At 28.6% G+C, this 12,171-nt stretch overlaps 1 protein-coding gene across 3 annotated transcripts in view; it reads left to right on the top strand.

The window, feature by feature from the left end:
- The window catches only part of LOC132919942 (cationic amino acid transporter 2), a 90,493-nt gene that overhangs the window by 64,116 nt on the left and 14,206 nt on the right, over window positions 1–12,171 (top strand). For 2 of the 3 annotated variants that reach the window (XM_060981888.1, XM_060981889.1), the window contains exons 7-11: window positions 2,259–2,442; window positions 2,568–2,692; window positions 6,324–6,475; window positions 6,548–6,693; window positions 10,783–10,969. In XM_060981888.1, coding sequence (XP_060837871.1) covers window positions 2,259–2,442; window positions 2,568–2,692; window positions 6,324–6,475; window positions 6,548–6,693; window positions 10,783–10,969 — 794 coding nt within the window. The remainder of the gene's footprint in view (window positions 1–2,258; window positions 2,443–2,567; window positions 2,693–6,323; window positions 6,476–6,547; window positions 6,694–10,782; window positions 10,970–12,171) is intronic. The other variant, XM_060981890.1, reaches the window with a different exon arrangement.

Here is a 12,171-nt window from a genome sequence, read left to right as displayed (position 1 = left end):
AATCTAAAGCGAATGAAGTTTAAATGTCTTATTTTTGATCTAAAGTAATTTTATCATTCTTTAAAATAAACAAGTGCTAAATAATCTTTTTCATTCTGTTATTATTTTTTTTTCTTTTGTCTACCAATGATTACAATTTTAAGTAAAATCCACATTTATGATATTGAAAAAAACATTTGTGAACATTCCCACATTTTTTAGACTGAACGAGTGTACACAACTTGAGATAATATTTGGTTTTTCTTCAGCATTTGTTGTAGTATTAGATATTTTTTGACAAATGTATTGATATACAAATGATTCAATATCCAGCCCAGTCCGTTTAAATAAAATAATAGATGAGTAAAACAAGACAATGGGAGAAAACAAAATGTTTACTTATCTTCATTATTTAAACTAAACGATTTAAATATTTATAATTCGTTATTACAAACAAAACTCACGTTTTCATTAAGTTATATAATATTATTTGAGACAATAGTTGAGGACTGTTTTAAAACAAAAAGCTATTAGTTCTTTTATAAATGAAAAAAAAAAAAGTGTTTTGAAAAATATAGTAAAAAATGCAGTTATTCGTAACTTTAAGTTATTTTGTTTATTAAGATAATTAAAAACAATAATCTATTAAACACATTAATATAACCAGTGATCATTTTTTATCGCTGTTAAATATATAATATTTCATTATAATTATTGTGTGCACACATAATACAATTTAAGTATAGAAAACATGCACTTTACAAACTTTATAGCTTTCAACGTAGCAGTTATTATTTTTATTTTAGTTTTGTGTAACTTATACATATTTTTCTTTATAATATAACGTAATAATATTTCCGTCTTTATAAAATGTATAGTATTATTTATTTACTGTATACGAGCGAAACTACCACAGCTTTATTATTACACAAGTTGATTTTCTTGAAAACTATTCAGAACTATAGCTTTTCTCTAACTTATTTCACATTTTGTCGGAAATTACTCACAATTTATTATCAACCTAAAATAATAATCATTCGAATAAAATGCCTTTAATTTATTAAGATCGTCTCCGAATGTATAACAGCGCATAACCATTCAAACAAAGCTAATTTTCGAGTCTAATCTTATTGAAGAGAACAACATCAAAAGTGTTTATTGTTTTCAATCGTATATCTACCCTGTTTATCAGGAAACATAAACGAATTGAATAATTTACTTATTATACTACGCCAGAAGTACCTATGATATTATTAATGTTAATAGTAGACACAGAATTTATTATAAACTATATAATTATACTATATCGTTCTGCAAAAAATAAATTGGCTATTTGTTTGTACAATAATATTGTTTTAATTAAAACTTGTGTTGATTGTACAAGTTTTTTGAGTTATCTTTTTTTGTATTGATTATAAAATATTATAATATTATTACCAGTTACTGTTATTACTAGTGTTGTTACAGAAATAGTTACGGTGAGTGCTGTCTTTGAATGTTTATCTTAAATTAATTAATTAATTTAGCATTATCTACATATTCTACGTAATACTATAACGACGTTCAACTCAATATAAGGATCGTTGTTATTTTTATCTTGAAAGACAATACCGAAACCAATATTTATAATATAATTTATGTATAAGTATCATAATAGGCTGAGATTTAATCAGATTTTGGGGAAAAGAGATAACATTTATTTTAATTTATATTTATATATTTTTATGGCCAAACAAAGTCACCTAACCACACTCTCCCATAATTTTATAAAATGTATTAGTTTCTTATAATAAGTCATACATATATGTATTACTCTTATGATTGTACAATAATTTATACATCTTATGAATTATAGATAATAGTAATCAAAGATAATTTTTCTACTACTGTGACAAATCATAAATGTGTCTTAAATTGTTATTGAATACCTTTAGTAATAATAAAAAAATAATATTATATATATATATATGGCCATGGGCTAAAAATTAAAGTTAACCCAAATTTTATACAAAATTATTTTAAGCCAACGAGGAATTAACGAGGAATCGTTAAAAACACAACGAGACGTTCTGTAATAAGAAAACTCTTGAAATATTCTTCGGGGAAATTATTTTAGTGTTAAATCTCTTAATATTATATCTTGATATAAAAACAAGTGTTGTTATTAAAAATCTCGTCAGATTTTAGTGAACTGTTTCAAAATGTCAGAATCTCTATATTATATATATAGACTATAGTTAGTTTAATATTATTCTAACAAAACGTTTTATTTTTTTCAGTACCGTATACAAAAATCGACGAAAACGCCGCTCTGCTAGACATGTTTGTGCAGGTAGGTGCGCCTAGATGTCAGATGATTGTTGCTGCGGGTGCGATGGCCGGTCTGTTAGTGAGCATGTTCGGTTCCATGTTTCCGATGCCCAGAATCATTTATTCAATGGCCCAAGACGGTTTGTTGTTCAAGTAAGCGTCCGAAATGCACGTAGACAGTTTTTTTTTTTTGTTTACTCGCAGAAAATAACAACTTTATATCGACTATAACGATCATCAATGGTCATTACCATCGTTATTTTTTTTTTATATTTTAGGTCATTAAGTCAGATATTTCCGTTGACCGGTACACCGGTAGTGGCCACTGTACTGTCTGGCGTGGCGTCCGCAGTAGCCGCTCTTGTTATTAATTTGGACACGCTTATCGAAATGATGTCTATTGGTAAGTATCTCGGCTGAAATATAAACTAACGAATTTTTGGCACGTGTATATTCCTCTGGATTTTATTATTCGAATCACGATTTATTTTTCTAAGAAAATCGTAACTGCGTGTCGCCGTAAGAACAAAAACAACAAATCATTAAGCCGAGCGTATTACGTATGTTATTTAAATCGTATTCGGGAGTTGAATAAATCCATACAAATTTGGTTGCGTTTGCATATTATATGAACTTAACGTCTTAACAGGACGTCATATTCGCATATTGTGACATTGTGTTATCTCCGTTTTACAAACATACCTAATATACAATATAGCAATTTTACGTTCAGCAGAACTAATGTTGTGTTGTTAGCTTCAATACATAAGTTAATTGACCTATTATCAGACTTTCAGGTAAAAACATTTGACTGTGTCTTACGTCGATTTTTGAGCTATTGTATGATTATGAAATCGTAAATATGTATAAAAACATTTTTGATTTTAATTCAAAATGAACTACTTTAAATTGTAATGTACAGTAATAATTTGACTATATAGGTATTTTACTTGTTACTGATAAAGTGTATAACATTTTGTACAAAATGTGATATGGTTTAATTAGGTATAATATTTGTGTTAAAAAATGTCTGATTAATATTTTTATAAGGGAGTTTATTGAAATATTCATGGTTCATTAACATATTTTTCTGTTTATTTGTGACATAATATGATTTATTGTGTATACTTTGGTTAAATTAATAATAATTAGTTGACGAAGGGTTCAATTTTTATCAGTATATTTTTCAAGTAAATAATTAAGTACCTATTTGTTAATTGTAATATTCGTTTTAAGCTAATCAGGGTGTATGTATCATGCGCAAAAAACTAAATGTTTTATACTTAAATCATTAAACTTCCTGCTTTATAATAGGATTCATCACTTTTTGGATGATCTAGCGAATGGTTAATATCAAATTTGTTTACATATTGTGAATCATATTTGTATAGTAACTATACAAGGTTTTTTCTTTCATTACGAACTCTTATCGTATCCTAATTTTAGTATAATAAAATGTTTTACATTACCTACTTTATTCAAAAACTTGCTGGGACATCCACCCATACGCTTAAGAGGATAATATAATATTTATACGTTTTCATTTCAATATTTTGTTTAAAATTGTATGTGCTTGACCCGCGTACCGAGAATAAATTTTGTTTCCTCGAAAATCCAATCTTTGTCGACCTAATGCGTTATGAAAATGGAAATTTCGGGAGTTAGTGGCAATATTATTATGATATCTCATCATTATGTATAACGTATAATAAATATATATATATATATATACATAAAGTGAGCCGATGAAATCTTGAAAGCTTTTGAAACCGTGTCGGGATCAGTGCGTAACATCTGAATAGAGATTTGTCATCAGAGAAGTCACCTATATACCATTGTGTTTTGTATTGAAAGGGGTTCGATGAATAAAATACATACGGTATAATGCGAGACTATACGGGACAATAACCATCAATATAGCCATTTATATATAGAAAAATATTGTATTTTCATATTTATATTGTTGTTTATCGAAATTTTACGAATAACAGACATCCGTCCAAATCCACAACAACAATAACATTTTTAACATCATTTTTTTTTAGTGTCATCCACAGTGGAACAAAATGATAGGTTCTAAATAATTTTAATTAATTAATTAAAATAAAAATGTATGACTTTATGATTTCGTACCCATAAAGTGTGGCATTTTTTTATACACCTACGTTAATTTCATTCATTGCAGAGTGCAGGGACTAAATTGAAATTAAGGTCAATTTATTGTAATCTCTGAGTAGTTAAAACGCATATACGTAGTAGTTCAATATATAATAATGAATAAAGTATTAGTTGCTTTTAGGGGTTAATGCGCAACTTGTTGGTTAAAGTGTATACCAATATAGTTATATGAATAGAGTTTGATTTTGTTCAATGAGAACGTTTCAATGGCATTGGTAAGTATCGATATGTTTTTGCAACATATAATCTATTAATAATAGTCCAAGTATAGTTTATTATAACATTGTATTATTTACAATTGAATGTTTAATGTTTTCGAATGATTGCCTAACTAAACTGAAAAAAAATATCTATACAATAGTAATAGTAATAACAGTAAAAACGAAAATCTCATTCACCGTCCACCGTTATAAAACGAACAAATCGTTTGGCGTGGGTCAAACAATATATCACCGATAATCGGGTACACAGAAATCGCCAAATGTACGTAGGAGGAATTTTAGAAAACCAAATAATATTATTACAATAAGTACTAATCGATATGTTTTATTGTACTATATTTAATTGAATTTTTGCTATTGGTTAACGTAAATCTTTATTATACCATTATAATATCATATTTAAGTTGCCGTACAATTGGCGTACATGCTATATAATATATTTATATTTATTTAAATACAGTTATATAATATTAATCAAAAAAATGTATTAACATTAAAATAAAAAACTAAAAAATATAATTAAATTTTCTATAAATAGCTCAAAAATAGTCGAAATATTTTTTAAACTGTATCATATTATACGTTGTATTATAGGAAAAGATAATATAAATACTTGGTATAAATTTAAAATTTCTGTATTTATTCATTTTTGAATTAAAATAAAATAAAGAAATCAATTTAGTTAAAATCTGGTTTAGCATGAAAATTCCTTAATATTTTATTTGTTTTTCTGACTATATATTATTATATATATATTTAAAAAAAAATATTGAGAATTTTAATCTTGACTGCTCTAAAGTACAAACTAAATCCAACTTGCTATCTAAAACTAAAACCACTCGATAAGTTATAATTTAAATAATTTTATTTTAACTATATTGTATACTACATTACTACTTACTATAATAATACAATGACGTTTAGAATTAAATGAATTACTTACGGCTCCGAAGAAGATTATCTGTAAATTTGAAACTGTGTATAAAAATTGCAATTTGTATTAATGCATATAGATTATATATTTTTATGACATATATGGTTTTAATAAATATAGTATATGTTTAGTTAGAAAAGGAAACTATTTGAAAAATAGTGTTTATTTAATTTTAAATACAGATACTTTAAGAAAGTATTTAAAATACGCATTTGAGTACTTAAAAACTATATTTGAATAATTTTACTCAAGTACTTTACAAAACTGAAGGAATGTGTAATACAGTATACATAATACATTGTGTCATTATATTCTTAGTTCTACGAATTTTAGACTTATGAATTGATAATCGACAATAGCAACTCAGAAAACCTAAAATCGATGTATGTAATTGAAGTTTTCGTGTATAAACCAACTTTACTGTTTAGAGTTCACATGACAGTATTCAAAATAAGTAAATTTCTCACAAAATCGATGTTTTAAAATATATTTTATAAAATACAACTGTAAACATAGGGTCTGAGATCATATTAGAACTGGGAAGGGAGTCGAGTATGGGCACAATATTCTCGGGTAGATAGCGAGTGCGTCTATAAAATATTCTATCGTTGAAATACCAATAGTATAATATAATAATATATTATTCACCGCACACAAATAATCTAAATGGCGATGACCATAATTTATGTTTTTTCGTGAAGGCACGTTGTTTGCCTACACTTTAGTGTCGACGTGCGTGCTGATACTCCGGTACCAGCCGCAGACGTCCACTGTAATACACTTCTTCCCGGAGACGATGCGATCACCCATGAACGCGCCCAAACAGATCGTCACCAACGGACGGGTAAACTTTGTAAATACAAAACGATCGCGGTTAAACGAGTTTGCAACCACTGACTCGGTCGTGTATTGTATGTCGATTCAGGTGGTGCAGGATGACCAAAAATACGCGTACACGAATCAGGGATACGGTAACCAGACGTCGTTTTACCAGACACAGTTACCGCTACCGCAGCAAATCATACCGTCACACCAGTCGCAGAGGATCATGGTCCGAAAGGTGACGAGAAGGTAAATTAATCTTTATGACGTTAATATTACACATCATAATATCGTGGTGAAATTATCATAATATTATTTTATCACTATAAGCTTAAATGACGCGATACGAATCGTCTATAACTGCGATCGTTATTTATTTTTTTATAATATATAATTTTTTTTTTTTACGTAATATTATTATGTGTTCGATAAACACACTTCAAAATGTTTGTATTTTGGAGAAAAACAATATTTATATTTGAACGTTTAATAGATTTCAGCAGAATCAAATAAATTATACGTAAATGTGTTAAATTTTTATAAATTCGTGGTACCTAAATGTAATAATTGTTAATTTGAAAATATTGACATAGTTCAACATCGTGGATCGGCCCTCTTCACATAAGTCACCCTATTCTATACTATCCTACTCTCTTGCATGCAACGATAATATTTTACTACCCAACGCGCGTATACCATGTTCGTTATTGAATTATGATTGTTACATTTTATTATTACATCTCTGCCTTTCTCCCACTTACCGTCAATTTGTTCTCTCTGTAATTTTTTCTCTCCTTTTGTTTTTATCTATCAAAAATGTAATTATAAACTTCGTGCAGAGGTGTAACACGAGTTTGAGTTCAATGTAAGCATTAAAACATTATATGTTCCATATGATCATTTATGGAATCATTTGTTATGTGGCTACGCCACCAACGATTTTATATTGCTTACGTAAAATCGATACAACGATGAGTTGAAATAATATAGTATTTTATTATAGAACAACTACAACATACACACACAGTATGTATCCTAGTGAGAATGCGAAATAAACATTGACAAATGTTTGGCGTTGCAATACAAAACACGTACATTTCTTTCTCTACGGACTCGATAGTACAGTAACTCTATAAAATTATTGCATTCGATTAATTCATGAGTAAAAACTGAACGTGCACTTGACGCATTTTTATGGAACTCAAACCAATTTTTTTTTTATATGAATCATAGATTATAGATCCATCACTGCATTGCGGAAATAATAAAATATTCATTAGTTTTCAAATTTTGTTTTTATTTCAAATGACAAAATGATAAAAACAGTTGTATTTTTTTGATAAAATATATTGCATATATATATATATATATTATGATTACGATTTATGTTCGTGCAATTATTACAAGACACCGCTAACTATTAACGAAAAAAAAGATATCGGGAGGAATGGGGTTAAACCTAACCACCCTGTATACGTGTCTGTATTGATTAATATACCAATGCAAAACATTTGACGTTACAATAATAGAAAGTTAATACAGAATTAACATAATAACACAAATAACAGAATTTTAATGATTGTTATTGTCTTGGTCTATTGTATTTTAAATTGTTCTCGTTAGTTAACAGAACAGATCAATTGAGGTTTGTTTTTGGCAAGTATTTTACTATTAGATAAAGTACATTTTTCGTATATCCTTAACTGTACGATCGTGTACCTATATTTTTATGCACTACTTACTAAGGTACTAATAACCATATGGTAAGGATGATGTTGTTTACAAATGAAAAACTATTTTTCTATTATTCTATTATTAAAAAAAATATTCCTTAATTAATTTTAATTTAATTTTTTTATTTTTAATACTAAATTTTAAGTTTCATTTGTTAATAATATAATTTAAATTATCTTACATTAAGCTCTTTGCTCGTATGTTCAATATTAAATATGATTTTAAAATATTATATCAGCCATTCGAACGTACGCGTGTTTATATTTTCTGAAATTATACCTAGAAACGATTTTTTATCGTTATACTGAAAGTCATTTGAAACAAAAATCGCAACTAAAGAATGAGGTGAAAAAAAAGGGAGGGTCTGATTAACGAGAAAATAAAACAACTACTACCTACCAGTAAATATATAGATAGGTAGGTTCAAGTTGGAAATCCAATAATATTCTATCAAGACATTTTCATTACGTGCATAACATACCTTTACTATTTTATTATTACCGTTATTGTTCATGTTTGCCGTACAATCAAACATACATTATTATTATTTTAGTAATAGATTTTTACTAAGCATTATTTTGTTTTAAATGTCAATACAATATCATATTTGAAAATATATAGTTTGATACACGAACACGCTTGTATGTAAAACGTGCACATTTTCATGCTCTAGATAATAATATTGAGAAAAGTGCAATAAATTTACATTTTTAAGATTTTATCAACGAAAAACAAAAAAATAAATAAATATTTTGCATATATTATTATGATGTTTTAAATTACGATGTGCATAAATAATGTACATACATAAAATTATAATACAAAACAACAATATTATACTATTATATCTCGGAAGAGGAAATATTCGAAGAAAAAATAACCTAGTCGTTCCTATAGTAACGCCGAGAAAAAAAAATGAATCTAATTATTATACATGAAAAAAAAACAAGTGTGAATTTGAAAATGGTACCTAACTTCGAGTGCACTTAGAAATGTTTGGATTGGATCGAGCATTTTTTCTCTATTAAAACGCCGTACGGTTTTCTATTGTCAGAAAAATGCAGTGCCGAGGGCCATTAAAACGGGATCGATTCAAGACTTTTTTCAAAACGTTTGCTGACCGGGCGTCCTCTTGTCGATAAAATCACAGTGATCGCAAACGTCAGACCCTTATATACACACCAAAACGTGTATTGTGACGCTGCTCGTTTAATATACTGTATATACTATAGTGAATATTACGCGTTTCGAAACCGATTTTGAATCCGACCCTGCAGTGGAAAATATACGTCGCATAGTCATAATACTGGTCGCAAAACGATAACGCAAGAATAGTAATTTATTTCCGGCAGTTACATTTTTCAGATTTTCTCCGTTTTATTATACTCCTGCAGGCGATCGATAAAACATTGCTGGTCATTCGTTCGGGACACATATGCATATAGATTTGATATTAGTTAGGTATACGAAGTGCTAATAGAAAATTATTATTCCGGAAGCTGACCAACTATAATATAAGTAATATTCAAATATTCAAATTATATATTATTATTATGAATTATGATCATCATAAATATACTATAATAATAAAATTACAGTCAGGCGTGACCCGAAAATAATTAACACATTGATGAGTTTCATATTGTATCGAGATTATTTTTTTGGTCAAGAACATTCATGTTATAATATTATGGTAACTATTATCGTTTAATCGGTGATTCAATTGATTTGATGATTTTTTACAAACTATTATGACGTAGTGTGGCAATGCTTTATAACACACGATACACTAGCTATATTAAAGTAGGAAAGTACTGTGTAGTCGACATCGTAATAATAATAATAAAAATAAAAACCGGAACATCAAGAATTTATGACATTATCATATCGACGGCATATGATTTTTTTTAGAATCTAGTTTTGTGGAGTGATATTCTACTCGCATAATAAACTCTCGTACGAAAACATTCTGAACACGTTCGGCGTGCAAGCCCAACGCCACCATTACTACAAACATTCAGAGCATAATTATTTCGCGATATGTCAGTCAAGCTGCACAAATCTATTCCAACAGCCCCAAAAAAGTCACGCGCTTTCGGTTCTTTTCATAAAATATATTAATTTCCATTAAATTGACAACGTTATGTATTTCATATAAAATTAATAACCGACAAATAATATGGCAATCGCGTTGTAATAACAGGTGCCCACTGTCAGTCAGCGTGTTATATGTGAATAATTTTGTGATCGGAACTAATAAACATTTAATATTACCGACAGCTAATAGCGAGAAAACGACTAAATCGATAATATTATATAGTGTGGTATTATTACGTCGGGTTTATACTTAAGTTGTGATTTTTTTTTTTCACTGCACCTGATGCCAATTGCCTGCAAGTGTTGTTCGATATCCAATTTACGATGCAGTGTGGTGTATAATAAATTACGTATATATTTTTTTTTCTGCCGTTAATTCGAAATGCACAATCACGCCATGTGGCATGTATTATTGTATATGTTATATATGTCACGCGATCCGGGTCCTGCTGTAATTCAATAATAATGTTTATTTGTACAATGTGCGTTATTATATTTGTTTTTCAGTTCACCGGATTCGGATGACACGTACTTCGGAGACGACTCCGAAGAGGGGCGCGACGATCAATACCTGGTCTCGGACAGGTGTGAGAGCAAATTCTATGGTTCCGTTCATGGGGGATCGACTGCTGGATCGACGGCCGCACCAGGAGGATTCAGCGCGGCCAGCGCCAACATCACTAGATCCATTAAGGTAATACTATTTTCATAGAATCTGAGATGTATTGTTATAATATTACGTAATATGAGGCTTCGATAAGACGTTGTTACAAACCGCAACATCCTCTTATGGCATATGATATTATATTTTAATCAATCGATAAACTTTAAGGCACAATCACATAAATGCGCGTTAAAAAACAAGATTTATTTGATATACCAATCGCTCACCGACCGTTCGATTATCGTTGATTAATATTGTTAAATATTTTTGCAATGTTTGGTAGTTTGAACTGGATAATAATTAGGTACGTCGGGTTTATAATATTCAGAAAAAGTTGTTCGGATATGACCAAACAAAATGTTGCGCAATAATAGATTTAAATATTATACTATCATAAGGATGTGTAAAAATTTACCATCACACCCTCTAACGCTTAAATTCGACGTTATTAATTGGGTTTAAACTTTTATTATCATTAATTCTATTAATTTAAAATCTTTACATTTACGAACCCATAAATTTATATTAAAACTTTTTGAACACACCTGCAGGAGCACTGTGGCAGTAATAAATTATTAAACACTAAACAGTCTAACGTCAAAACAGTCACGATAACATAATATTATTCGTCGTAGTGGATATAATAATGTAATATTTATAGCTACAGTGTTTTTCATGGCAATTTTATTTTATAAAAATCACGACCCGGTAATATTGTTGACACGTGTATGTTCTTTGACCATATTTCACTGTAACAATAAATCGCTTATGTTATCGATACACCACAACGTAGCCATTGACACAAGACTACCGGGAATGTATCACAACGTTATGAATTATGATATTTTATATTACGAAAAAACAACGGTGTTACGTCATCGAGTCGTGGTCAAAGCATATTATTACAATAATAATAACAATTATAGAGATTATTAAACGAAATAATAGTTAATGGAAAATAATAATAACGCATAGTGGTATTTTTCGATAAAAAAAAAGGCCGAATAATATGATGTTGCAGGTGTGGTCATTTTTTAGTAGATATAATACGAGTTTGTCTAAAAATATGACACTCGATACGAAAAAACATAATTTTTTCTCATTATTTTACTGGGGAATGTATCATTGATCCGATAATATGGTTTAAAAATATGATATTCGCAAAAATATACTATTTGGGTTGCCTTAAATTTTCTAGTGTCATTAAATATTTAACATGGCAATGACTACTG

This window comes from Rhopalosiphum padi, chromosome 2 (genome assembly GCF_020882245.1).
Source record: "Rhopalosiphum padi isolate XX-2018 chromosome 2, ASM2088224v1, whole genome shotgun sequence".
NCBI classification, from domain to species: Eukaryota; Metazoa; Arthropoda; class Insecta; order Hemiptera; family Aphididae; genus Rhopalosiphum; species Rhopalosiphum padi.
Note: the sequence above shows the minus strand (reverse complement) of the source record. Positions and strands in the feature narration are given on the sequence as shown.